The sequence below is a fragment of the Gastrolobium bilobum genome, unplaced genomic scaffold, assembly GCF_033153095.1.
Source record: "Gastrolobium bilobum isolate Gb01-03AN ecotype WA unplaced genomic scaffold, APGP_CSIRO_Gbil_v1 utg12170, whole genome shotgun sequence".
NCBI lineage: Eukaryota > Viridiplantae > Streptophyta > Magnoliopsida > Fabales > Fabaceae > Gastrolobium > Gastrolobium bilobum.
The window spans coordinates 454,710-481,211 of record NW_026898901.1 but is presented as its reverse complement, the minus strand read 5'-3'; the positions used below and the strand labels follow the sequence as shown (position 1 = coordinate 481,211).

The 26,502-nt window shown below is 35.5% G+C and overlaps 3 protein-coding genes across 14 annotated transcripts; all 3 read left to right on the top strand.

The window, feature by feature from the left end:
- Window positions 1-1,929: 1,929 nt before the first annotated feature.
- On the top strand, window positions 1,930-3,674 carry LOC133285245 (DELLA protein RGL1-like). Its single transcript, XM_061482456.1, has one exon. The coding sequence runs from the start codon at window positions 1,930-1,932 to the stop codon at window positions 3,664-3,666; it is 1,737 nt and encodes a 578-aa protein (XP_061338440.1). The 3' UTR covers window positions 3,667-3,674.
- Window positions 3,675-5,341: 1,667 nt separating this feature from the next.
- On the top strand, window positions 5,342-18,988 carry LOC133285220 (histone-lysine N-methyltransferase EZA1-like). Of its 12 annotated transcripts, XM_061482415.1 has the most exons (19): window positions 5,342-5,493; window positions 5,991-6,092; window positions 6,630-6,901; window positions 7,096-7,257; window positions 8,214-8,298; window positions 8,448-8,603; window positions 8,684-8,734; window positions 8,819-8,890; window positions 9,985-10,092; window positions 10,342-10,462; window positions 10,538-10,973; window positions 14,665-14,818; window positions 15,488-15,708; window positions 16,453-16,584; window positions 17,642-17,729; window positions 17,846-17,893; window positions 17,969-18,097; window positions 18,262-18,339; window positions 18,441-18,988. In XM_061482415.1, exons 1-19 carry the CDS (start codon window positions 5,455-5,457, stop codon window positions 18,630-18,632), a joined length of 2,646 nt encoding a protein of 881 aa, XP_061338399.1. In that variant the 5' UTR covers window positions 5,342-5,454; the 3' UTR covers window positions 18,633-18,988. The 12 variants fall into 12 exon arrangements, with proteins under 12 accessions (XP_061338399.1, XP_061338394.1, XP_061338398.1 ...); XM_061482410.1 differs by having other exon boundaries at window positions 8,687-8,734; window positions 10,342-10,973; XM_061482414.1 differs by having other exon boundaries at window positions 10,396-10,973.
- A 6,080-nt stretch (window positions 18,989-25,068) lies between these two features.
- On the top strand, window positions 25,069-25,997 carry LOC133285247 (probable cytochrome c oxidase subunit 5C-1). The gene is made up of 2 exons (XM_061482457.1): window positions 25,069-25,146; window positions 25,586-25,997. The coding sequence occupies exon 2, from the start codon at window positions 25,615-25,617 to the stop codon at window positions 25,807-25,809; it is 195 nt and encodes a 64-aa protein (XP_061338441.1). The 5' UTR covers window positions 25,069-25,146; window positions 25,586-25,614; the 3' UTR covers window positions 25,810-25,997.
- Window positions 25,998-26,502: the final 505 nt, after the last annotated feature.

Genomic DNA, 26,502 nt, shown 5'->3' with positions numbered 1-26,502 from the left:
AGAGAAAAAATATTAATCTAATGATGATTAGATAAGTAATAAGTTGATAGTAAAAAATTTTAGTAGTTAAAATATCCATCCTCTATAACATAAATACATATTTGTGTGAGCCCGTGTTTATTTAAGTGGTCTAAATATCTAAAAAGATCGAAGACCATGTCATGTAAAATGTCAACTAAGAAAACGATGCACGTGGCAACCACTTTTAAATTTCATTTCCTAGACAATAGTTGTGAAGTCACAAACATACAGGAGACCTTAACGTTGAACTTCCTGTGGCTTGTAAATAAATAATTGTGTACAATAGAGTTATATTATTAAAAAAGTCACCTAAGGCGATGGGCATTTTGGCTGAGCATAATTTTCGGTCATGGACTATGCGTAAGTGAGCCAATGGTTATGGAAGTGCTTGGGATCCTTGATTTTTTTTGTAATTTGGATCTTCTACACATTACCAAAAAAGGGGAAGTGTTTGGGAATTTGAGAAAAAAATATACAATTTTTATTATTTCTTAATAAAAAAATCTTAAAATGTAAAATATATCACGAGGTTGCTAATTTGCAATATGAGAAATGTTAATTTGAACGTACATTGTAATTGTAATTGGGTTGATGGGTTGGATCAACTCTAATATCTTTCTATTTTCGCTCATTCAGATGAATTGGGGCAAGACCAACATTGTTGCTGATACAGCCCCAAAAAAAAGCCAACACTATTGGATGCATGTTGAACAATCACACCTGTAATTAGGGGTGTAAATGGGTTAGACCGGCCTACCTGAGCTTATGGCTCGGCCTATATTAAGTCAGACTTGGTCTATTACTAATAGTAAAATATAATAGGCCTAGGCTTTTAAAAAAATTTATTTAGAAAATAGGTCATAGACTTTTTTTGTACATGTCGGGCCTATAAGCCTACAGACCGGTCTATATTATATTATTTATTTTAAATAAAATCATTATTTTAATAATTTTAAATAATAAAGTAATATTATTTTAATTATTCTTTAATTGTTGAATGTTTAATATGCTTAAATAGGCTAATAGGCCTAGGCCAAAATAAAACAGGCCAAGCTATACTCAATATTTTTTTATACAGGCCTGACCTATTTAACCTAAAGTCTGGTCTATTTACACCCTTACATGTAACGTGACTATTTATTTTTTTTTGGGAGGGGGGAATCCACCTGTTTTTTTTTTTCTTTTCATTTATTGTCATTATCGTTGGCTTTCCTACACATAATTATATCCTTGAAGAGGAAAATTTCCTTGTTTTTAAAGTTTTTTTTATTATATTTGTCCTTTTTTAAGAAGTTGGTGGGCAGATAATAATCAAATTTATAAAGTATTCATTCACTCACCCCGACTCCGCAGAGACACAATTATTTGTAATATTTTCGCTATCTTTTAGTAGTTTGTACATTATATATCATAGCAACTTACTTAGCATATTCCTCATATTTTTCTGCAGATGAAGTCAGTTTCAGTTTGGTGTTGTTGATTTATTTGAATTAAAGAATCCCTTATATCTTGAAAGAAGGGCCATCCATCATTTTCACAACCCCATAGTCACGCTGGGCTGAACTTCTTAGGAACACGTAACGCATAAAATACTTAAGGTGTTACTTCATGGTTTGTTTTGAACCTTGCATTTGTTTTAATAAAGACAAATCAATCATTGCTGATGGCTACCATTAATGAAAATATCGAAATATCACCATCAAAGTAACATGATTCCTCCCATGTTCCTTTTCACATTTATATTCCATGATAATGAAGTTTCTTCAAGCATTAATTCATACATTTTAATATTCGTTTTCGACCATGAATGATGATAATGCAAACACAAAAACCTCGATGTTTATTAGATAAGCTCTTTGTCTTGAACATAAGTTGCTGATGCCTTGTTGATTTCTGCTGCAAAGCGACATGGGAAGTGATCGTTTTTCTCTCACAGCTTTCAATTTCAATAGATTCCAGGACGGTAACGGTTCTATACAAGAGGAAGTTGTGTTCCACAGGGAACACAGTACCTTTGCAATAATGAAGTTAATGGGAGTAATCAACCCTCTTCCTACTACTGAACATGAGAACGAAGCCCATTGCTTCAAAGAGCAAAACCAGCAGCAGAAACATGATTCCGAATTTTACAACTTCATGTTACAAGAGTTCAATTTTGGACCTGCTTTGCAATTACAACCAAAACATCCATCTCAAGAAACTAAGGAGCTAAATAACCAGGGAGTGTCAAGTTCACAGCTTGTTGGACACAATAAGCAGGTGCCACCATCTTCTCTAGCATCATTGGAGCTCCTGAGAAATTACAGAAACAGGTTCAAGAGGCTAAGGGGGGAAAATATAAACAGTACTGAAATTTCAGTGAGTCCTCCTCAGAAGTTGTCAACTGAAGAAATAATAAGAGCTGCTGCAGCAAGGTATATCCAGCACCCTGCACAATGGGACAACAATTTTTGTGTTCCTATGCACCCTTATGGATTTGGTCTCGGAGGTTTGTCTGAGGAAGAAAATAGAGACGTTGAACTTGCTCACTTTCTTCTGGCAGTAGCTGACAGAGTAGGCTGCCAACAATTTGAACGTGCAAGCGTGTTACTTTTCCATTCTCCATGGAATTCATCAGATGGTGGAAACTCTCTTCAGAGAGTTATATTTCATTTTGCTAAAGCACTCCGAGAAAGAATCAACAAGGAAATAGGGGGAAGGATGACATTAAAGGGATGTGAGAAAAATAAAGAAAGGGAAATGATTCAGAATTTGGAATTGGATACTAACATGGCCATTACATGCCATCAAAAAATTCCTTTCAATCAAGTAATGCAGTTCGCTGGTGTACAGGCTATAGTGGAACATGTTGCATCCCAAACCAAAATCCATGTGATAGATCTTATTATCGGATGTGGGGTGATGTGCACAGCTTTGATGCAAGCACTGGCAGAGCGAAAGGAAAGGCCAGTTGAGCTTCTTAAGATAACTGCCATTGGTCTTAAAGGCAAGATTGAGCTAGAAGAGACAGGAAAAAGGTTAGTGAGTTTTGCTGAATCCTTGAACTTGCCCTTTTTATATAAGGTCGTTTTTGTTACAGACATCATAGATATCAACGAAGATCAGTTTGAAATCGATGATGATGAAGCTGTGGCTATCTACTCTCCATATATACTGAGGACTATGGTATCAAGTTCTGATTCCTTGGACAACTTGATGCGGGTGATAAGAAAAATCAGACCATGTATAATGATAGTCCTTGAATTGGAAGCAAACCATAATTCACCCTCCTTTGTGAATCGCTTCATCGAAGCATTTTTCTTCTTCTCCGCTTATTTTGACTGCGTTGAAACCTGCCTAAACGAGGATTATGAGTGCAGAATGAAAATCGAAGCAATATTATCTGAAGGGATACGAAACATTGTTGCTATGGAAGAGGGAGAAAGGAAAGTTAGGAATGTAAAGATAGATGTTTGGAGAAGGTTCTTTGCAAGGTACAGAATGGTGGAAACTGGATTTAGCGAGTCATCTTTGTACCAAGCTTACTTGGTTGTCAAAAAGTTTGCTTGTGGGAATTTCTGCACTCTAGACCAAAACGGGAAGTGTCTTATAATTGGTTGGAAGGGTAGCCCAATTCATTCAATCTCAGCTTGGAAGTTTCTTTAAGATTGTTTTATAGGGCCTGGGGAGATTATATAGATAACTTCATTCAATTGTTTAAAATTCCCCTTCATGGCTTGTTTAATCTATGTATTCTGAATATCAGGGAAACTGTACTCTTATATAGCTTTAATCGGATTGAAATCTTTAGTTTCATCAACAAAACTTTGCATTATATAATAAAACGATGAAAATTAATAATCAAACCATAATAAAATAAAATAAAATTACAGGATATGAATGTTATTGCAGCTCTTCACAAGCATTATTAGTTACAAACAGAGCGTTTTTTTTGGACTTTGGTTTTGTCCTGTGACAGAAATAATTTTTTTTTTCCTTAAAAGAAAACGACAAACTAGATGATAATAAAGAAAATGAAAAATGCATTGAATTCAAAGATTTGTGTTGTCGGTAGTGGTTGCATGATGTCAATTTTTTTCATGTAATATCTCTTCTTTTTTTTTGGGTCTGCCTATTGTTTCTTTTCTACGTTCGTTGTCTAGAAGAATGCTTAATCGAAACACTGTCGTCTGCCACGTTTGTCAAAAAAATTTACCAGACTGCCACGTCGATAGTAAATTTTTTCAAAATGCCACGCGGTATATTTCGTTTTACTATGTAGCGAAATATGTTTGCATGTAATTCGCTACACAGTGTAGCGAAATATGCCATGTCAGGCTGCACAGTCAGCAAAAATGACACGTGTCAAGCAGATAGAATCCAAGCATAATTCGCTACACAGTCAGCGAAATATGCCACACAGTGTAGCGAAATATGAACCACCCCAACAAGTTTGCGTGTAAGATATCCAGCATAAGACTGCACAGTCAGCAAAAATGACACGTGTTAAGCAGACAGAATCCAAACATAATTCGCTACACAGTCAACGAAATATGCTGCGTGTCATTTTGAAAAAATTTACTCTTGACGTGACTGGTAAATTTTTTTTGCCAGGCGTGACAAAATGATCACTTAGAACCTTTTTCCTCGTGGGCTCGTGGCCCAAAGATCCGTGTACTAATTCTTCCAAGTCCATATGCCCAACAAACCCACTTCCCCCCCAGCTCTAGAAACTGAACAGTAGAAGTTGTTGCTTGTGTTCATACTTTCTTCGTAATTTTTTTTTTCTCTTTTTAATTTTGAAATATACTACTCATACGTTAATTGGATCATTGTTTTGTTATGAATTCCAAACCCACACCGCACCGTTGCAGGACACATTTTTAACTTGTTCCGTATGAAGGTGCCCACGGGTTAGGTTGAGTGAATGCTTAACATGATACCAAGTTGTATATGTACCAACACACTTGGCTTTGGCGCTAGACAAATCATTTTTTGGCACAGTGGAAAAAACAAAGGTATTAAATTATTCCTAAAGCATCAGGCATGGCCCATGAGAAAAAAAGACAATAAGCCAAGGGGAGGATCCGTCCAAACGACCAAATCTCAAGGTGATTAGCTCCCATAGTTAATGGAGCGAGAATGCGTGTGTTTGCAGTAACATAAAATATAATGAAAGAAAACAGTGGCCCTCGATGGTGCGTGCGTGGTGCGTACAACTAATGAGGCACAGTAAACGACAACATACATTGTGTTGCGTTTTAGGCCATGTCACTGCCTACGCCAAACATGTCAAAAGCGTTAATTCCTCTTCTTTATTACAAAACACACTTAGAAAGAGACTCGAGTTGAGAGCGAGTGTCTTTTCTCTCTCGTTCTTGTTCTCGTTCTTCTTCATTATCATCATCCTTTGATCAACTTGCTCTGCTCCTCACACAGCACAGAAGAACATCCATGGTGTCCAAACCTACCGACTCTGCTCCCAAACTTCGAGTCAGTTTCTTTTCCCATAACCTCTTTCTTCAATTCGACAATAACTAATGACAACTCGGTTAGGTGCTTCAATTAGTTTTTTCTGATTCCTCGGAATCGCTTTCGTAACTATGTTTTTCACAATTCGATTATTACCTACCTAGAATCTTGAATTTAATCGGATGAATAGTCACGAGCTGATTTAAGAGCTCTCTGTTCCTCTATCTCTCTTTCTGTACTTGATTGCGGAATACTGCAGCAATTGAATTCACGAGTAGGGAATTCCGATTACTTTCAATCTTGAGTTTGGGTCTGTCTTTGGTTGCCGATAATTCCTTTTAAGATCGATACATAGTTCATAGTTACTCTGCTGCATCGCATGATAATTTAACTTTTACATTCGTTACATACGGAGGATTTTGTTTCCGGACTTAATTTTTTTGTATTTTAAATGTTTGTAACTCTGTTTTTTGATTTTTGAAGCAATATGTTAGTGTTTTGTTGTACAATGTTGACAGAAACAATATGGGGAGTCAGCAAATGATGCTGTTGGAACCTTGTCCATCAAGATAAATCAGTTGAAAAAGCAAATCCAGGCGGAGAGAATTGTATCAATTAAAGTAAGTTTGCGATTGGGTGGATGCTCCTGTGGCTTCATTCTTTGAAAGGATCCAGCTTTTTAGTTTGTTTGCTGGCCAGATAACTTGTTCTTTCTTTCACTATTAATTGAGGGAAATGGCATTAACCCGGTAACATTTATTATTCTTGTCAAACTTGATTTTGTAGAATTGTTATTTGAATTCTTCTTTGACCTTTTCCGTGGAGAATTGGATTTGGATACTGCATGAGTTAAAAAAACACATAATTAGAAATAAAACATGCAAATTAACTATAAGGGTACCACAAGAAATCCTTCTATTTCCTTTTGCTTTTACATCGTGGTAAATTTTCTGGTTTGTTTGGTTATATGGGTCTGAATCCTTTTATATGAGCTTCCAGCAATAGTTTTACTTAAGCTGTGTGTCGTGGTACAACTTTATGTTATGATTGCTAATTTGAACCTGAATTTATTTAACTGAACAGTTTATGGTTGAGATGGCTTCTTTTTGTACACCTCTTTAGTCAGCTTGCAATTAATCTTAGTTATATTTCTGTAGGAAAAACTTCAGAGGAATGAGAAGAAGCTACAATGTCATATTTCAGGGGTCATGTCAGCAATATCAGTAGGAGACTCTTCAAAGACGGAGGAAAATAGGAAAACTCCAATGCTTTCTTCAAGAATTGACCATCCTTTATGCATATTCAGTGGTTTCTCTCAAGTTTCAGGAGACAAAGACCACAGCAATCAAGACGTTTTATCTGCTACAAGTGTCAAGATTCCATGTATTGAAAGATTGCCACCATATACATCTTGGATATTTTTGGACAGGTGTTTGACTTATAATTATTTTAATTTTCTGTCCTTTTGTGCCTGATGTGCGTTTCTTTCCAAATTGAAAGTAACTGCTTCTTGAATTGTATTCCATTTTAAAATTGAAACTGAGATTTCAAAACCTATTAATAAGTTAGTATGCATATTATTTAATGTATTTTTGCTATTTTAAAATCTTTCACACACATCAGAAATCAGAGGATGGCCGAAGACCAGTCAGTTGTTGGAAGAAGACGTATCTACTATGATCAACATGGAAGTGAAGCACTGATATGTAGTGACAGTGAGGAAGAGTCAACAGAACCTGAAGAAGAAAAACATGAATTTTCTGAGGCTGAGGACCGTGTTCTATGGTAAGTTAAAATGAAGATAATAGAGTTGCCTGAATAAGGTCCATTTATCTGTGAAGGAAGATTCAACGAAATAAGAATAATTGATCCTGATTATAACCGTACTTATTAATCTCGGATAGCGGCGCGTAGCAGCTGACCCTCCAAACTGCTATAGCGCTATAGCGGGTAGCGCTACAATGCTACCGTGCAAAGTGTACCTAAGTGATACACTAAATCGTACTCCACAAATATAAAACTTAAAATATGAAAATGTGATATAAAAAACAAATTTGAAGGATTTTAAACTCAAAACATAAATGATTTCAAACATTAAAATTCAAATCATAAGCAAATTGAAGGAATTAAAGTATCAAATAATGTAATACAACAAAATAAAGTGGTAAAATTAGTCAAAATTCAAACTGCCACTTAAGTGAAATGTCAAAATTAAAGAACTTAAGGAACTAATCATAATTGAAATCATGAACATCCAAATCTTCATCTTCACTTTCACTTGTATCTAAGTTGTAAATCTTTTCCTTCTATGATAATAACACTTTTGTAGAAACTACTGTAGTAGCACAATAGCGCCGCGATTCAGCCGCAATAACGGCCGCTACATCCGCTACACTTTTCCTGTTCGTCGCGGCGCGGTTTGTGGCGGCCAGCCGCTGCACCGCAACGCAACTCCGTTATAGCGCGCTAAAGCGGGGCTATTCACAAGTATGATTATAACATTTGTGGTTGGCTATATAAATCCTTAATTAACATATATAGTGACAATTAACATAGATGCTTCATTGGAGCTTAAATGTTTTTCCTTGCTGCTCATGTGTTCAGGAAATAAGACTTGTATCATGACCACATGAGTCTTTTGATATCATATTTAAACTTGTACCTCATAATTTTCAATCTTTATTCAAACATTCGAAGTTTCTCTTTTCCAGAACTACTGTCTTGACTCTTGAATTTACTAGGATGGCATTTGAGGAATATGGGTTAAATGACGAGGTACTGAATATTGTTAGCCAGTTTGTTGGGGGCACCAGTCTAGAAATTCAGGTAATCAATAACTTGTGGACACTATTATATGTTATGCGCCTTGATTATTTTTTTACCTTACTTATGGAAAATATAAATTGCACCATGGGGATTTATGGTGAGAAGCCATTTTAATTTCTGGGAGAAATTGTTTTCATGAAAATATGCAGGAGAGATACAAAAGTATCAAGGAAAAGAATATTGGTAGGTTGGACCAGTATTCAGAAGGCTCAGGAGAATATGAATCTCCAATTGGCATATGTCCAGGGAAAAGCCTGGGTGCTGCATTAGATTCTTTTGATAACCTTTTCTGTCGCCGGTGCCTGGTACATACTAAAGCATTACCTTTTTAACATTCTTATCATTGTCATAGTGAGTGCGTCTATACTTTTCTGCTTTCCTACAGCAGATTTTTGACTGTCGCCTGCATGGCTGTTCTCAACCTTTAACATATCCTGTAAGGAACAGTTCCCTATGTTATTTTTAAACTTAATTCATAATTACTTCATCCATAAAGTTAATTGGATGGTTCACTTCACAGAGTGAAAAGCAGACAGTTTGGTCTGAGCCTGAAGGTGACAGGAAACCATGCAGTGATCAGTGTTACCTTCAGGTATTCTTCTACTTTGTCTAAGATTTAAAAAAAATAAAATTATATTTTGATGCAGGTGAGAAAATTGAACTTTTACTTGTTTTCAATACCCAAAGAGTTGAAAATGGGTTTTGTCAAATTATTTCTTTTCCTCTGCTGGTATTTTGTTTAGAATGTTATCATTGACCGTAGTATCAGCATACAATAAATATGGTGGCATTTCTATGTTCTGTTGATCAATATTGGAAGTAATTCTAGTCAAAAATTTCGCATGAGGCATGTAGCCGTAATAAGACATGCTTTCCATTTCATATATGATGAATGATTCTATGTGTATCTACATAAGCCAACTTTTGCACCCAAGTACAATTTTACCTCATCAATGTTTCTTATATATTTGATAGGGAAAATGTGTAAAGACTAAGGGAGCGTTTGGTACAGGAGAAATTTTTTTTTGCTGGGAACAAATATTTGTTGGAAAAAAAGTGGAAAGTTTTTTTTACCGGGTAAGTTAAAAAAAGTGTTTGGTAGGCCAAAATTTCACCGGGAAAGTTAGATGAATTTTACAGATATTATGTTTGGATGATGGTAAAATATTGATGGGAAAAAGTACCAAAATTACCTAATAACCCCCAATTTGAAAATTGAATGTGTTTGTCATAAAAACGTTATTATTTGACAACTGGGTTGTGTGTCTCTCTTTTACACGTATCTTTCTTTGTATACATTTTTGCCCAATAAGACATAACAAATGTTGAATAAATAAATGTGCAGTCTTATATTACATAACCCCTTTACTAATTAACAGTATGAAAAAGGTCATTATATGGCACTACCCGTATGAAAAACGTTGATCTCAGAAACTGAAACTAAAACTGGTTGAAACTTGCATATTCTGCATAATTGAAGTATACAAATAAACCATAATTACAAAAGCCAATGGACTTGTAAGTCATGGTTACATATCCTTCATATAATGTAAAGCATAAAACAAAAGCATCTGCTAGATACATTATTTCAATTTCACCAGGTTGGTATAGAACCGTAACAAAAGATGTCTCAGCTGTTCTTTTCTGATTAAATTCAACTATTGACAACTATCTCCTTTGCCAAAGCCGCAAGTCATACACAAAAAAAGGATAGGAGTTGGGAACGGATACAACATGCAGTACTCAGTCGTAGCCACACCAGAGAGCACACAAAATGGAAGAATAAAGCATGGGGTATTTTTGTCTTGTAAATTTCAGTTTTTGTTCCCACCGCATGGGAAAGAATACTTACCATACCTTTGGACGGAAACTTTAATAAAGAAAACAAGTGCAAATGTGTTTGACAGCTAAAAATGTTTCCAAATCAATTTTTAACTTTTCCACGTACCAAACACAGCCAACTTTTTTCCCCACCCCACTCTCCTGGCTAAATATTTTTTTCCATCCTACCAAACACCCCCTAATTGTCATTTCATTTTCCAGCAGTTAAAGGTTGTCAAACGTTTGTCAGAAGATTCAACTCCTGGGTCTTTTCAGGATAAGAAAACTGCAATTATGGAAGAGGAAGATGGGATATTGGCAACCTCTGGTGCAGCAGAACCTGGTAATCAGAGTACTACACCTTTTCTGACAGAAGCTGATTGTCATGGAGATATCAATTTAAATGTTCCTGTCTCAGAAAGTGTGGGGAAACGAAAGGTCACAGATCAGTCAGACACAGCACTATGTGACTCAACATTGCCTCCTGATGATTCTCAGAATTCTTGGAAAAAGCTGAAGAGAATCTCAGATGATGTAGTTACTGTAATTAATGATCATAGCAAGAACCTAAATTTGGGTGCATGTGATGAAAGTAAACACACAATTACTTGTGCACCTTTGGACAAATCTGTTGAACATGCTTCAAATAAATTAGTAGTTTCTTCTAGCACTTGCCATGGTGAGCAAGATAAAAGTGATGGGGATGGACCAAAAGATGTCACAAATGAGACAGAATTTAAGAAGTTTTCCAATTCAATGGAAGGGCAAGTTGATGGGATGTTAGGTCTCTCGGATTGGAAACCTCTAGAGAAAGAATTATACTTGAAGGGTGTAGAAATGTTTGGCAGAAACAGGTATGGAGCTTTCTGTGTTTGACCTCACACTTATGTTGAGAAATGCTAGGATGGCATCAAATTTGGTTTGAAGTGTGTATGTGGACACCTTCTTGTCTCTAGTATATGTTTTGTCTTGCCCATTTTGTGCACTGGCTAAGTCACATTTGTTTTCATTTCATTTATTTATTTATTAATTATTATTATTATTAGACATTAATATCAACATCAACAACATCTTTATCCCAAACTAGTTGGGGTCTGTAATCGATGAACCGAAATAAAAGATTGTAGGAAAAGAAGGGAAAATAAATAAATAAAAATAAATAAATATTTAAATTTTAAATTTAAAAAGAAATAAAGACAGATAAGAGAGAAAAATGAATAAGATGAAAGAAAAGAAAAAAATAATGAAATAAATATATAGAGAAAATATAAAAGAGATATAAATTAGAGAGAAAGGGAAAAAGGACTAGACAGGGATTGTCTGGAACATATGCAGAAAAACTGGTCTACCCTTCCACAGTGCTAACAACTTTCCTCCAATCCATCCTAAGATACCCCATCTGCTAATCTAATTCTTACTCCATTAAGTCTTGTTTTATTACTTTCTCCCAAGTGAGTTTTGGCTGACTATTGGGCCGAGATCTGCTCGAGGCTAAGTGGGATCAAAGTATGAGAAGCAAGTGTTATATATGAGGAGCAAGTATATATTTGAAGAGCAAATCTATCAAATTTGTGTAAGCGTACACATCAGGTAATATAGGGTTTTTATGAGCCCCAAATTATCGTCCTCGGGGAAAAGTTGTAAAAGATGCGTCGAAAGAAATGTAAACGAAGAAAACAAGTTAATTCCAAACAAACAGAAAGTAATGAGCAAATTGCTTCAAGAAAACAAATTGTCCTGAGATTAAAGTTAGTCAAAAAATGCTTGTCACCAGCTCGATTGAACAAAGTCAATCTTAAACTTAGTTTGAGTTTCGTCTTGAAGAAGTTAGAAAATGTTGAAGTTGAAATGAGAAACTGAAAGTAGAGAGCAAAAAGTTGGAAAACGTTACAGTTGAAAGTAGAAATGTTTGAGAACAGAAATTGGAAATCAGTAGTGTTGAGAATAGAGTTGGAAAAGATTACAGTTTGAGAGAAAAAACAAAAAATGTTAAGTTGAGAACAGGATAGAAATTAGAGAGCAAAAAGAGAAAATTGTTGTAGAAGGGTTGATACTTGATATGCTTCAACTAAGAACAAGTAACAAAAGAAAAATAAAAATGACTTTGACTCAAGATAAAAAGCGTAGACTCTTGGTATTTTTGTCCTGTTGGTCGTTCCTAAAACTCTATCTACTCCAAAAAATGGTATTAGCTCCGAGTACTCTTTATGGCCTTGGATACAGATTCCTCTAGCACCAAGTTTTGTTATCTAAAGCGGTCTGTGCATACCCCTATGCTCCAAACAATCTTAAGAGTCCTTTTAATTTAAGACCCAAGGGAGATTGTGCTGCCTCTTATCCTTAAGTTAGCTGCAAAATTTGTTGTTTCCATAACACTCTATACACAACAGTGTTTCTTAATTCTGGATATTCCTACTTCCCAAAAGCAAATACCCTAAGACTTCCCTTAATGCCTATCAACCGGAACATTAAAGCTAGAAACATCACAAATTCCATTAATAAGAATAGACTTACAGATTAAGTTCAACCTAAGACTAAGAGGGATACTTCTACTTCCCATTTTGCCTACTAAAAACACTTAGCTTATACTAAGGAGCATAACTAAAACCTAATTACAAAAGAAAATAAAAGCTGGAAAAACAGAGAAGAACGCTAAGAAGGACGATGAGTCCTTTGACTCCTTTCCAAAAGCTTCTGAAGGTAGTGTCTCCTTCTCTATTTATAGGTGATAGGTCCTCCTTAAATTAATATTGGCCATTGGTTGAAATCAATGGTCCAGATTACATTTCGCTCTCAAATAAAGGACGTGCTTCCTTCCAGCTCAGCCTTGAAGTATACATTTGAGCCTCTTTTTCTTCGACTTTTGCTGAATTTTACATGTTGTTGCGCTACAAAATATGGTGCAATACTCCTCCATGCTTGTCTGGCATGTTTCCAGGTGGTGCATCACTTTTTCAGGTAAGGACAACAAGTACAACAATGTCTTTTCCTCTTTATGCCACATTTTTCTGCTTTTGTCCTTTTTGTCTCTTTTTTTGTCTTTTTCTTCTTTCTTTTTCTCCAAGTTTGCTTCATATCCGAATTGGGCTTCCTCCAAATGAGTTCTGGGCCCCCTGAAATGTAAAATAACAAATCAAGCCGAAAAATAATTAAATTAAGCTATTTTACACCCGATCACACCCTGCTTCCTCAAAATAAGAATTGCTCTAGCCCAAATTGCAATATAGTGCTCCTAAATGCAAAATTGGTTCTAAGTGACACAAATAACAACAAAAAGTGGGGAAATTAACAATGAGTACACAAGATAGCTCTCCACTTTTGGGAGCTAACACCGACCTCTTCCACTTTTTGTGTCAAGCTCTTGGTAACAAATTTTTGTTCTTACGGGAACATTGAGGGTTCTTCGCATTATATGCCCAATTCATCTCAATGTATGTTCTCTCATCTTTTCAGTCATCAGTGCTACTCCTATCTTTCATTGAATATCTTCATTTCTTACCTTATTCATCCTTGTATGACCGTATATCCACCTATATTTTTTGCTTTGTGTTGGAAGTAACTTTTTTTGTTCGTTAAACCTACAAACCCATCCTTTTTTTTAGCTTCAATTTCAGTTAATCTTCTTGAAGACCTGAGTAGTTATGGGAGAAAAGGCATTAACTTGGAAGTTTGTAAGTTTTGATTGTACTTTCCGTGTGCATTATTTACTAAGTATATTAAATGTGTGTTTGGATTAGCTTATTTTGGAGAAATATAGCTTCTTTTTTGGCAGTTTCCATGCTTTTAGAAAAAAATGATTATTTCCCATAATAAATCGGTTATCTTTCTTTTCTTTAAAGTAACGAATTATCTTGAAATTGTGTTCTCGAAGAAACTATTCTACACTTGACCTCATATGTATGGGAAAAATAAAGACTTCATATGTAGATGAGAGGGAACCTGCCTCCCACATGCTAGGATTGGCATTGGGGAAGGGAGAGGATTGGGGGACAAACAAATGGGTTGAGATAGAGCTAAAAAGAGACTACATTTGTCTTCTTGTAATACCCCCTCCCTTTCCTAGCTATCACAAAATAGTATAACAGATTTGTTTTAGTAACTGCATCCTGATAATGCCAGGCTGTACTTCTGAAATCAAAAACTTTTCTTCACAGTTGCCAATTGAATTTGTCATATTTTTAACATATACTATATCCATAAACATATCATGCTTGAGCTTATGCATTTGTAAAATATTCTTGTTTCTTGTGCAAGCGTTGGGTTCTTCTGTTAAAGCCCTATTCATTGTATTAAGCAATCAATAATAACTACTGAAGTTTAAATGCACTTTTAGCACTTGATTTTGTCTAAACTGTGAGTAATAATCAACTAATAAAATGCATGAATTAGAAAACACTTTGTAGTTAACTTTCCCAATTGTGACTAATGGTTCATAAGTAAATGAAAATAAAGCATAGTTCATTTTCCCTTCATAAATATTGTACTATATGTAGAGGTCTAATTTTGTTAAGTTTGCGCTAATGTCATATGAATCATACTCTGCAGTTGCCTCATAGCAAGGAACTTACTTTCTGGCTTGAAGACTTGCATGGAAATTGCTAGTTATATGCATGCTGGAGGAGTGTCACTGCCCCACAGATCTATTGTTGCACCGAGTTCAATCATAGACGACAAGGGGAAAATTGATGCAGAGTGTACAGTGAGAATTACAAGCTTTCCTGCTCCCATCTTCTTTCCCCTACATTCTTCAGTCTTCTATTGTTGTCTTGATTGTCTTTTTATTATTTCCTTTTTTTTTTGGGTGGGGGGAGGGTTGGGGGAAGGCTTGATGAAGGCCCCACCCTGTGGGCTAAGGCTTGTTTGTTGTAATTTACCAAAAGGTTACAACTGAATTTATTATTGCAAAAACAAATATATAACTAACATCGTTATACTCTGGAATTTTTTAGCCATATACGAGAAGTGGTATCACAATCATCTGATTGGGCATCAAACTTTAAAAAAATGTGAATTGTTATTATCTTTAATTGTAGGAGATTTTCTAGCATTTTATATTTAGTTGCCTAATAATTAGGGTGTTTCTAGATTTTACATGCAAAGAGATTGAGTTGCTCTTTTGAGCTATATATATTCATTTCTTCTTTATTACCTGTCTAATTTCTTTGTAGCCTTGGGAAGATTCCAGATCCTCCTGTTTTGATGTTGAGTATTTTATTTATTTATTTTTAAAAATTATTCTTGTGAATGTTCAGCTTTCCATACTTGAATTTATTATTCAAATTTTTGTTCTGACAACTTCTACCAAACTTCGAGTACCCTACAAGTTAGATACCAAAAAATTCCTTTTGAATCTGGGTTTTCATAATAGGACCAAGAGATGTCATCTAGGTCCCGGTTCTTGAGGAAAAGGGGCAAAACAAGGAAGTTTAAATATTCTTGGAAGTCTGCTGGCCACCCATCAATATGGAAAAGAATTGCTGATGGAAAAAACCAATCTTGCAAGCAGTATACACCATGTGGATGTCAGCCAATGTGTGGAAAGGAATGTCCTTGTGTTAATGGAGGAACTTGCTGTGAAAAATATTGTGGGTATGTTGCTTTTCATTTAATTATGTAGCTTTTCTAGTGATAAAATTGAAGAGAAAATCACAGGATATTTGTTACGAACCTGAAATGGGTTCTGAATGTTGAAAGCTAAAGATGAGTAAAACAGAGATGGAAACTGGAAAGGAACGAAGAGCAACGTCTGTTATTGAGAAATGATTGAACAATTCGCAAGGGTTTCCCCTTCCACAGAGTCTTTAGACTCAATTTACACAAAACGAATATCTGCCTCCCCCTTCTGTCCTTTCCCCATTTATTTAACAATCTTTCCCACTCAAACCCCATTCCCTTCTAACTACTACAACTATCCTAACTAATTAACCAATCTAACTGTCTTAACGATTTAATCTTCTCTGACCCTAACAACATTCCATATTTCTCGTGGCCATGTATTGGTCTGCTTGAATTATTTGTCAGCAATCTATGAGGTCATGGAGGAAATCTAATGAGATGATCTGGATAGATGGTCAAATATAATTACTTGGTTTAGTTAGCTAAGTTGTCGAACTCATAAAACAAGAAACAATCATTTCTTTCGGAGTGACCAGAGATGTATATCTATCAATGTAAAGCTATTTCTTCAAAACTTTTTTTTCTTCCATGTCTGGGAAGGCTCCTAAAAGTGCATTTTCTACTTAATTTTAAACTATTCTACAAAGTACAGACTTGAATAATATAATTTTTAACAAATTATGATTTAAATTTAATAAATTAGCTATTCTACTTCAGTTGTTCAAAGAGCTGCAAAAACCGATTCAGAGGATGTCATTGTGCCAAGAGTCAATGCAGAAGTCGACAATGCCCATGCTTTGCTGCTGGACGTGAATGTGACCCAGATGTCTGCCGAAATTGCTGGGTTAGGTAATGTGTCAAATATTTTGGTTGTGAACTTGATTTTATGCCTCCTAGGTTTTTGAATTTACATATCTCGCTTCTGTTACTTCATCTGATTGAGAAAGTCATTATTTTCAAGTAATATTTTTAACCCAATAATGCAGTAGTATCTACTCTTTTTGCTTGTTTAGGTATATCAATGCAAACCTTTGTGAACTTTTTTTTTTTTTGTATCCTTGATCTGGCATGTGTATTTCCATATATCTTAACTGATTTGAGAAACCAAAGATAAAATTTGGTTTATTTCTGGTTTATATAAATGATATTGTTTCAGCAAATATTCATTTGTTCATACGATAGCCACGTGCATCACAAATCTGTATGATTTCCAAAAATTAATATTTAGTACCTATGCTTCGATAAAATTCTTTTATCAATGAAAGAAATGCTTCAATGTGAGATGAATCTTGAAGATGACCTTTGGGTAGTTCTATATTACAACCCATTAAAAATAAAAGGTAGGGTTAAAACATGTAGGATGCATGTGATTCATCCGTGAAAAATGTACAAAATATGGCCCTTCCACCACCTCCATCTTCTGCGACATCAGGGTCTGGCAAAGCCTTGTATCTTTTACAACTATGAATCAATGTGGTTGAGCTGAAGTGTCCATTTTCTGTTATAAAGCTAAAAGCTTCCTTTCATCTGTGACTTGAAACTGTCCTAAGCTCCTTTGAATTCTTACTGAACTATGTTGATTACGAGTGTTGGTTTCTTTTATAACTTTTAGTAGAATTTATCCTTTTCAAAAATGTAAGGCACCTCTTAAAAAAATTAGGTAAAACCCTGGACAGATACTTTTTCTTTTAAATTAAACACCTCAGTATCTCACCATCAACCCCCCCGAACAAAAAAAAGGAAACTCTAGAAACCATGCTACACTTCAGCTTTATTTTTCCCTTTAGTTGTGTATAGGTTAAAACTTTCTTAACCTTTTTCTCGCTTATATGTTATTTGGACACTGGAGTCTCCCTTACCCCTTAAATCTTTGACAATGCTTTTAAATATTACATTCTTTATACAGTTGCGGAGATGGTTCGTTAGGGGAGCCACCTCGGCGTGGAGAGGGTCAATGTGGAAATATGAGGCTTCTTTTAAGGCAACAACAGAGGGTTAGTAATTCTGAGCTTGGGGTTTAAAATTATCCGCATTTCATTCTCATGAATCAAAATCATGAATGCATATGCATGAACTTGTGTCTCACATTATTTTTATTTGTGTCTGTCAGATTCTCTTGGCAAAATCTGATGTTGCAGGATGGGGAGCCTTTTTGAAGGTTAAGATTAATGGATTTGTTTGTTTACTAATAACATTAGCTTGTTCCCCTCACAAATTGATGATGACATTTCAGAACCCAGTTAACAAAAATGACTACCTTGGAGAGTACACAGGTGAACTGATCTCCCACCGAGAAGCCGATAAGCGTGGGAAAATATATGATCGTGCAAACTCTTCTTTTCTTTTTGACTTGAATGATCAGGCAAGTGTCTCCCATGACCTACATTTTTTCTTAAACTGGGCTGCTCTACCTCTTCTTCCAATCTATTATTTTCCCTTACATTTCTTTCATGGCAAGCTATAACATAATGGAACTTCAAACTCTGGTTATTTAAGACCTTAAAGCTGCTATCTGTTTCTTCGTAGTACGTTCTTGATGCTTATCGCAAAGGAGACAAGTTGAAATTTGCGAACCACTCATCAAACCCCAACTGCTATGCAAAGGTGAGTCTAGAAGCTCAAGCTTTGTGGAGCTTTAAAACTTACCCTTTGCGCTCGGTAGCTTGAACATGATCTTTGAATTGTCACAATGATTGGTGTTATAGGTGATGCTGGTTGCTGGAGATCACAGAGTAGGCATATTCGCCAAGGAACATATTGATGCTAGTGAGGAGCTATTCTATGATTATCGTTATGGTCCAGATCAAGCACCCCCATGGGCTCGTAAGCCTGAGGGTTCTAAGAGAGACGAATCAGCAGTTTCTCAAGGCAGAGCAAAGAAACATCAATCACATTGATGAGCCACGGCCAAGGTCCAGCATGTACAAATTTTTGGCTTCTACCATTATATTTCTCTACAGAGACAAACTCGTAACATCCTATGGGAAAGAGTTAGCAACTGTCCCGAGGAAGGAAACAAATAATTGTTATGCAGATGCTAATATGCCTCAAATTATGAATATAACATAGATAAACAATAAATTGGGCAAGAGATGAAGCAAATCAATGTGGAGGGCAATAAGCTAGAAATTATACTAGCGGTTGGGGACAAAAGTATAGAATTTTGTTTCGGATGCTTGGCATATTTATTTTTCCACGCACTTAAGCTAATTTGACAATTTTTTTCATGAATAAGATTTAAATCTTGCTGATAGTAAGAAGAACTTCAAAGGAATGTATGTATGCATATATCTATGTATGAATGTATAGGTTACAGGGACTTGAATTCAACACAGATTTGAGTATTTAAGTTATTACATTGGGGCTTCAATACAAGATTGTATGAGCAATTACTTGCGTAAAAATAAAATAAAACAAAATCAAGAGAGACTTTTGGATTTGTAATTGGAACTTTGAGCTCTAATTGAAATATTAAAATTTTAAGTATAATACCAACTTTTAATTCTTTATACTATAATAACAAAAGTATGTATATAGTTGGTTCTAATTTTGATAGAATTTAAACAGAAATTGTGATTAGATTATCTCAATTATTATTTTGTTGTCCAAGTAAAACCTTACCGTTCTACTACAATAACATTTCAACTACATGGTAGCAGATTTGCAGTAGAAAAAATAATAATATGAATGTCCTCCACAATGTCAATGTTAGCTTATTCCAAGCGGATTCCAAATGGCTGCATTAGATTAATATTGGGTGGGTATATCACACATCTTTAACAGCTTCATGATTATTTTATCGGATAATTTTATGCTTTACCAATGGCAATTATTTTTTTCCCTTTTTTTTGGTAAGTATTATTTTTTTCCCTTGTACTATAACAGTAGTTCAATAGCAATTACACCCTTTACCTTTTATGTAGGTTCAAAAAAAACTTCAAAAAATAAAAATAAAAATATCCACTACAATGTTCATAACCATACTGATGCAAAATTATAGGGAAAGTAGGCTTTTAGGAAAATGCATAAGTTTTCTGTTATACTATTATTCTTTAACAATAAAAAAGTCTGTCTTTCACATCCTTCTAACAAGCCTTTTAATCAGGCAATACAAAAAGTAACTGACAATAAAGAACCATCAATGGTCTTAAAACTAATACAAAACGGAAATAGCCATAAACCAAACATAAAGTCATGCAAACTGAAACGTCTGCAATTATTAAAATTATAAAAGGCCTTAAAACTAACATGTCTTCAGTTATAATAACTTATGCTGACTCAAGTGCATCATCTTCCCCCGCTACGAAAAGATTCGCCCTCGAATCTGCGTCGTCTTTATTGACGTCAACTTCTTCAGGTGGTAATCCAGGCGGCAATTCTTCTTGCATTACATCTGCGAATTTTGTCAGTTCTAAAATCTCTGACTTGGACAGCAAAGAATTCTTTGCTTCCTTCCTCTAATCTGAAGGTGCTAGTGTAATAAGGTGACCATCCTTTTTGAAGGTGTAAGTATTTTTGAAACCATCATGTTTTTCCTTCCTATCAAATTGCCATGGCCTACCTAATAAAATGTGACAAGCATCCATAGGAACGACATTGCACCATACCTCATCTGAATATTTTTTCCCAATTGAAAAACACACGAGGCATCTTTTGGTTACCCTCACCTCATTTCCTTTTTTTAGCCACGACAACTTATAAGGTTGTGGGTGTGCTTCTATTTTTAGCCCCAACTTTTCTACCAAAGTGGTAGAAACAACGTTTTCACAACTCCCTCCGTCCCCGCTGGTGCACTTGGTGTGGAAAATGGTGTGCCGAAACCACGTTTCATCATTCACCAAATCCTCATTCAAGACTCTTCGAGTGATTAATGATTCTCTGGTATCAGCATAGACAATTTCTACCTCTTCAGATTTCGTTTCTTCTTGTTCATCTACATTGTCATAGATTGGTTCTTCATCAAAAATTGGAGCATCTGCAAACGAGGTTGTGGGTGTGCTTCTGTTTTTAGCCCCAATTTTTCTACCAGAGTGGTAGAAACAACGTTTTCACAACTCCCTCCATCTATAATCACACTGCATGCTTTTCTCCCGCTGGTGCACTTGGTGTGGAAAATGGTGTGCCGAAACCACGTTTCATCATTCACCAAATCCTCATTCAAGACTCTTCGAGTGATTAATGATTCTCCGGTATCAGCATAGACAATTTCTACCTCTTCAGATTCTGTTTCTTCTTGTTCATCTACATTGTCATAAATTGGTTCTTCATCAAAAATTGGAGCATCTGCAAACGTCACAATCTGTTTATTTGGACAATCTGCAGCAAAGTGTCCAATTCCTTGACACTTGAAACATTTTTTCCCTGCACTACTTCCTTTACTCGACCCTTCCTTGTTGGGAATATTTTTTTGAGGCGTAGAACTCCTTTCAACAGGTGAACTCCTTTCCGCAGGTGAAGTTGCTGATGAACTCACTGATTTAGCTCTGAATTCCTTTCTAGGAAATCTTAATTGAAACTTCGAACTCTCACCCTTTCTTTTACATTGTCCTGCCACCTTCAAGGACAGTTTGCACACATCTTCATAAGACCAATACTGTTGTAGGTACACAACATCAGAAACTTCATCCCGCAATCCACCTAGATATCGAGCAATCACTTGTTCATCTTCTTCGACCATGTCACAACGCATTCGAAGACGATCAAATTCAGAGGTGTATTGTTCCACCGTAAGGTCACGTTGCCTGAAATTGTGATACTCAATAAAGGCCTCTTGTCTGTATTGAGCAGGAAAAAAATTGTGCTGCAACAATTTCTTCATCTTGTCTCATCTTTGAATCTTAGACTTTCCGTCTCTGATTCTTTGTTTCTTGACATGTTCCCACCAGATTGAGGCATGCTTCCTCAATTTGATTGCCACTAATTTCACCTTTTGCTCATCAGTGAGGTTTTTTAAATCAAAAACCCTCTCGACGGTGTGTAACCAGTCGATGAATACGTCAGGGAGAGTTGATCCCTCAAATTCTGGAATCTCGATCTTCATCCCAAAATTGGATATGAAGGGTTGATCACCGGTTCGACCTCTCCTTGGTCTTTCGCGGTTCCAAAATGGATTTTCATCCTCCTCTTCCTCTGGAGATGACAATTCAAATTCCTGTCTCCCTTCTGACCCGTGCAACTGTGCCTCTGCAAGCAGTTGTTCGAGTTCTTGGATTCATCTGTCCTTTTCCTCAATTTCAGCATCTCTCGCATCAATATAATAATCGTCATCGGTAGGTTGATTGCATCCTCTGCCGCCACGACCTCTTCGTCCTCTGATACCAAATGATGCAAAATTATAGGGAAAGTAGGCAAAATGCAGAAGTTTTCTGCTATACTACTATTCTTTAACAATAAAAAAGTCTGCCTTTCACATTCTTCTAAGAAGCCTTTTAATCAGGCAATACAAAAAGTAACTGACAATAAATGACCATCAATGGTCTTAAAACTAATACAAAACGGAAATAGCCATAAACCAAACATAAAGTCATGCAAACTGAAACGTCTCCAATTATTAAAATTATAAAAGGCCTTAAAACTAAAATGTCTGCAATTATAATAACTTATGCTGACTCAAGTGCATCACATACCCAGTACTTAAGTAATTTCTTTGTCTAGATTGTGATTTAATCACACGAATCCAATTTGTGTTTTAATTCAATAGTGTAAAATAAACAATTTTAAATAGCTAAACATTAATTTGAGCGTTATGTTATTTTTTCGATAAAAGAATTCCTATATCAATTATAACTTAATTATTTTATTAATTATTTTTATTTTTTTCCTTTGAGAATAACTATATTCCTAATTGTATCTTTTATCTTTTTTTAATAATATTTCTATGATAAAACACACCGCATATTAGAATAAATAAATATTAGTAAAATTTTCAAGACAATATATTAATTTTACTACTAACAATATAATAAAATCAGAAATAGTTACGATTAGGGGTGTAAATAGGCTAGGCTAGGTTTTGGCTTAAATAGGTTAGGTTTGTGTAAAAATCATTACGCATGGCCTGGCCTATTAGCTTGTGTAGGCCCTAAATTACAAGTCTGGCATGACTTATATTTAAAAAATAAAAGTCTTGACCTAGACCTGTTAGCCTGTTTAAGCTTATTAAACATTCAACAATTAAAAGAATAACTAAAATAATATTATTTTATTATTCAAAATTATTAAAATAATAATTTTATTTATTATATTTTAAATAAATAATATGATATAGGCCGACCTATAAGTTTATAGGTCCAACATGTACAAAAAAACCTATGACATGTTTTCTAAATATGTTTTTTTAAAAACCTAGGCCTGTTCTATTTACAATTTATAATAGGCCAAACCTGACCTACTATAAGTTAGGTCGTAGGTAGGGGTGTAAATGAGCTGGGCTTTGTCCTTCCTGGCCCAAGCCTACGTAAAAAAAATTCAGCCTATCTGGCCTACTGGCCTATCAAAGGCTTTATTTGTAGGCCAAGCTCGGCCTATTTTTAAAAATAAGAAAGCCCGACATGGCCTACAGGCCTTGTAGGCCTACCACTGTAGATACTAAGAAAAGAAAATAATTGTATAGAGCAAAGAAAGTTTCATTCATGAATGCAATAGTACTTCTCATAAGAAAAAAATAACAAACAAGAAAGAGTCAACATAATACCCCAGCTTTAGAATGTATATCTATGAAACACGGACACGTGTTTTTTGAAAAAAAATGCGTGTCCGACACGTGTCGGACACGGACACGTTAGGACACGTTCGGACACGCGTCCGACACGTGGTCAACTTTTTAGGACACGTTGACTTGAGGGACACGCGTGTTTGACTGAATCCGACACGCAGTCAACGTATCTGGACACGTTTTGCATATTTTTTGTAAAAAATAAATAAAACTACAATTAAAAAAAAGAAAAATTATTTAATAAAAATAAAAAATGAACCCTATTCTCTAATCCTCTCTCGCGCCGGAGAGTGGAGGCTGCTGGTCGCCTGGTCCCCGTCCTTCTCTTCTTTCGTCGTCGGTCAATCGTCGGTCGTCGTCTCCGGTAAGTCTCTTTCGGTTCTCGCCTTTTTGATTATCAGTCCTTCGCTTCCTACCACTTGATATCCCATCTATTAATGGGATTCCTAATTTGTACATTGCAGATCTATAACACCCTCCTCGTCTCCGGTATGCTGATGTTGGCTGCTCAGCCAATACTGTTGTTCATTTTCTTACTATTTTTATGTACTCTTACCCTGCTGTGTTTTTGTTGCCATCAATGTTTGTGGTACTCTTCACTTGAGTGCTTTTTCTACTATGTACGATGCGATGCCTATCTTACTTCTTTTTTCTGCCTTTTTGTTTTTGGTACTATTCACTTGAGTGTTTTTTCTACTAACTTCAATCTTTTGACTAATGGATAAAAGGGTGTTCCATTGTATATATTTACTGTTAAAAGCTAAATAACCACTAACAAATAACTACTGTTCCCTTATCCCCTGTAATGTAACCTTTAAAATTTATTTAATTTTAGTGTATCTTCTCCATCACGTGACATGACAGCAATGACAGATTGCAAAGATCAACATGTATAATTATATTATATATATTAAAAAATTTATTTAATATCAAAACGTGTCCTAACGTGTCCAAATATGATATTTTTTAGAATTAACGTGTCATCGTGTCGTGTCGGTCGTGTCTCGTGTCCGTGTCCGTGCATCATTGATGTATATCATAGAGGAATAGAGTCAAAGAAATGAGAAAAATAAGAAAAATACAATTATTGGGTGCTGAAATAAAGTCTACAAGAGAATGTCATTCATCTAAAAATTAGGGTTGGTATTGGTACTTTGTCATGCCACATAAAATAAATATTATTTTATTTTTAATAAATTAAATAGGTCAGCCTACAAGGCTTTGGGCCAGGCTTGAAAAAATTGGCCTACGGCCTATTTGTTAAAAAAACTTTCTTAAAAGCCTAAGCCTACTCTACTTTTTTTAAAGGTTGGGCCAAGTCAGGCTTAATGTAGGCTGGGCTGTAGGCTGGGCTGGGTCAGCCTGACCCATTTACACCCCTAGTCGTAGGTCCCTGTAGGCCATCCTAACCCATTTACACTCTAGTTACGATGAAAAAAAGCAGTTTTCCAAAGTTAATTTAAAATTTATTAACATGAAAAGGACTTTATTTAATCCCTAATTTAATTTAAATTTGGGTGTATAACTAACTACCTCGGGGGAAAAAATAATTACAGGCTTAGATTTATAAGCGCCCAAACGAAATTATAGTTGGGCTTTAAGGGCCCAGATGACCCATAGCCTTTATAGATACTATATGGATAGCCTTTTATATGTCGTCTTCTCGAAGTCCATCGACAACTTCGTCTTCGCCTCTGGTGAGTTCTATCATTTCTCTGTGTTATAGATCTTCAAACCCTAGCAACGCACACACAACACCTTTCTATTATTCTTAGTTCATACAAATCGATTGTTCATTCTGTTGATCACTTTGATTTATGAGCAAACTTTTTATTTTATTTTTTATTTTATAAACGGGGGTGAAAATTTAGGGGCCATCCATGAATTTTTGTCCTCCATGTTTAAGGGTGTGTCGAACTAACTTTGGGGTAAATAAGGGACTATGAGTGTGTTCGTCTCCCTTTTTTATTAAAGAGAAAGCAAGTCAATGAAAATTCTCTTCTCCTTCCCTGCGCTTTACTTTTCCTTCGTTCTCTTGAATCTGAGCATACTGTCACATTGGTCAGGCCTGTTTTGAACTGTATCCAAGTTTGATATATTTAAATGTTTCATAAACCAATGTTTTGTATCTTGTAGAATTCACAAGCTTAAAGAAAGAGACGTAAATGGCTGGTCCTAGGCTTGCTCATGCTACCTTGAAGGGACCAAGTGTTGTGAAGGAGATAATAATTGGAATAGCACTCGGTTTAGCTGCTGGTGGTGTCTGGAAGATGCATCAATGGAATGAACAGAGAAAAACCAGGGCCTTTTATGATTTACTGGAAAGAGGTGAGATTACTGTTGTTGCAGAGGAAGAGTAAGAATGTTCTTGCTTGGTGCTATGCACTTCATTTATAGGCTTTTTTCCCCTGCTATATTCAATTGGCTCTTTATATGTAAATGAGCCGCCTTACTCTGAGATTGAAAAAAATAAGTTCTTGCACTGATTGTGGACTATGTTGGCTTGTAGAAAATTCATGAAGTTAAGTTTTATTTAGTGCTCGAGTTATTTTCTGGTTGCAGTACAAGTGTAGATGTTGTTATATGTTCGTTTGTTTGCTCTGTAGATTTTCGTAACTTGTTTTCTACAGCTAAGTTGCAAGAAGTAACATCATAGATGAGGCATCTCTGTTGTTTGAATAGTTGGATCTTTTGTGTTGAGATTTTTATGATGTTAGAATTTGTTGATGGGCTGGGCTTGCTTGTACTAGGTGCATTGCCCTTGTGCTTGACAGAGAATAATAGTATACATGTATTAGGTAAGTGTTTTATATCACAACATGACTATTATTCAGAACCTTATTAGTAAAATATATTCTCTGTTCTCCTTTCCATTCAATCCCTAAATTTCAATTTCAACACTAAAAAACTTTACAAATGCAAAGTTCGTTAGGAGAGAAAAAAATATTGCTGAGCGCTATCTTGAATATGCAAATAGGCATCTGTTTGTCCAGGATATATAATCCCTCCCAAGCGCGGCATATCCCAAGGCTTGACTCTTAACTGTAAACTCC

Coding starts and splice junctions, on each gene's coding strand:
- LOC133285245 (XM_061482456.1), top strand. CDS start 1,930: ATGGGAAGTGATCGTTTTTCTCTCACAGCTTTCAATTTCAATAGATTC.
- LOC133285220 (XM_061482409.1), top strand. CDS start 5,455: ATGGTGTCCAAACCTACCGACTCTGCTCCCAAACTTCGA. Junction 5,494..5,990: donor ACTCTGCTCCCAAACTTCGA/GTCAGTTTCTTT, acceptor CAATGTTGACAG/AAACAATATGGGGAGTCAGC. Junction 10,093..10,341: donor ATGGAAGAATAAAGCATGGG/GTATTTTTGTCT, acceptor TTCATTTTCCAG/CAGTTAAAGGTTGTCAAACG.
- LOC133285247 (XM_061482457.1), top strand. CDS start 25,615: ATGGCTGGTCCTAGGCTTGCTCATGCTACCTTGAAGGGACCAAGTGTT.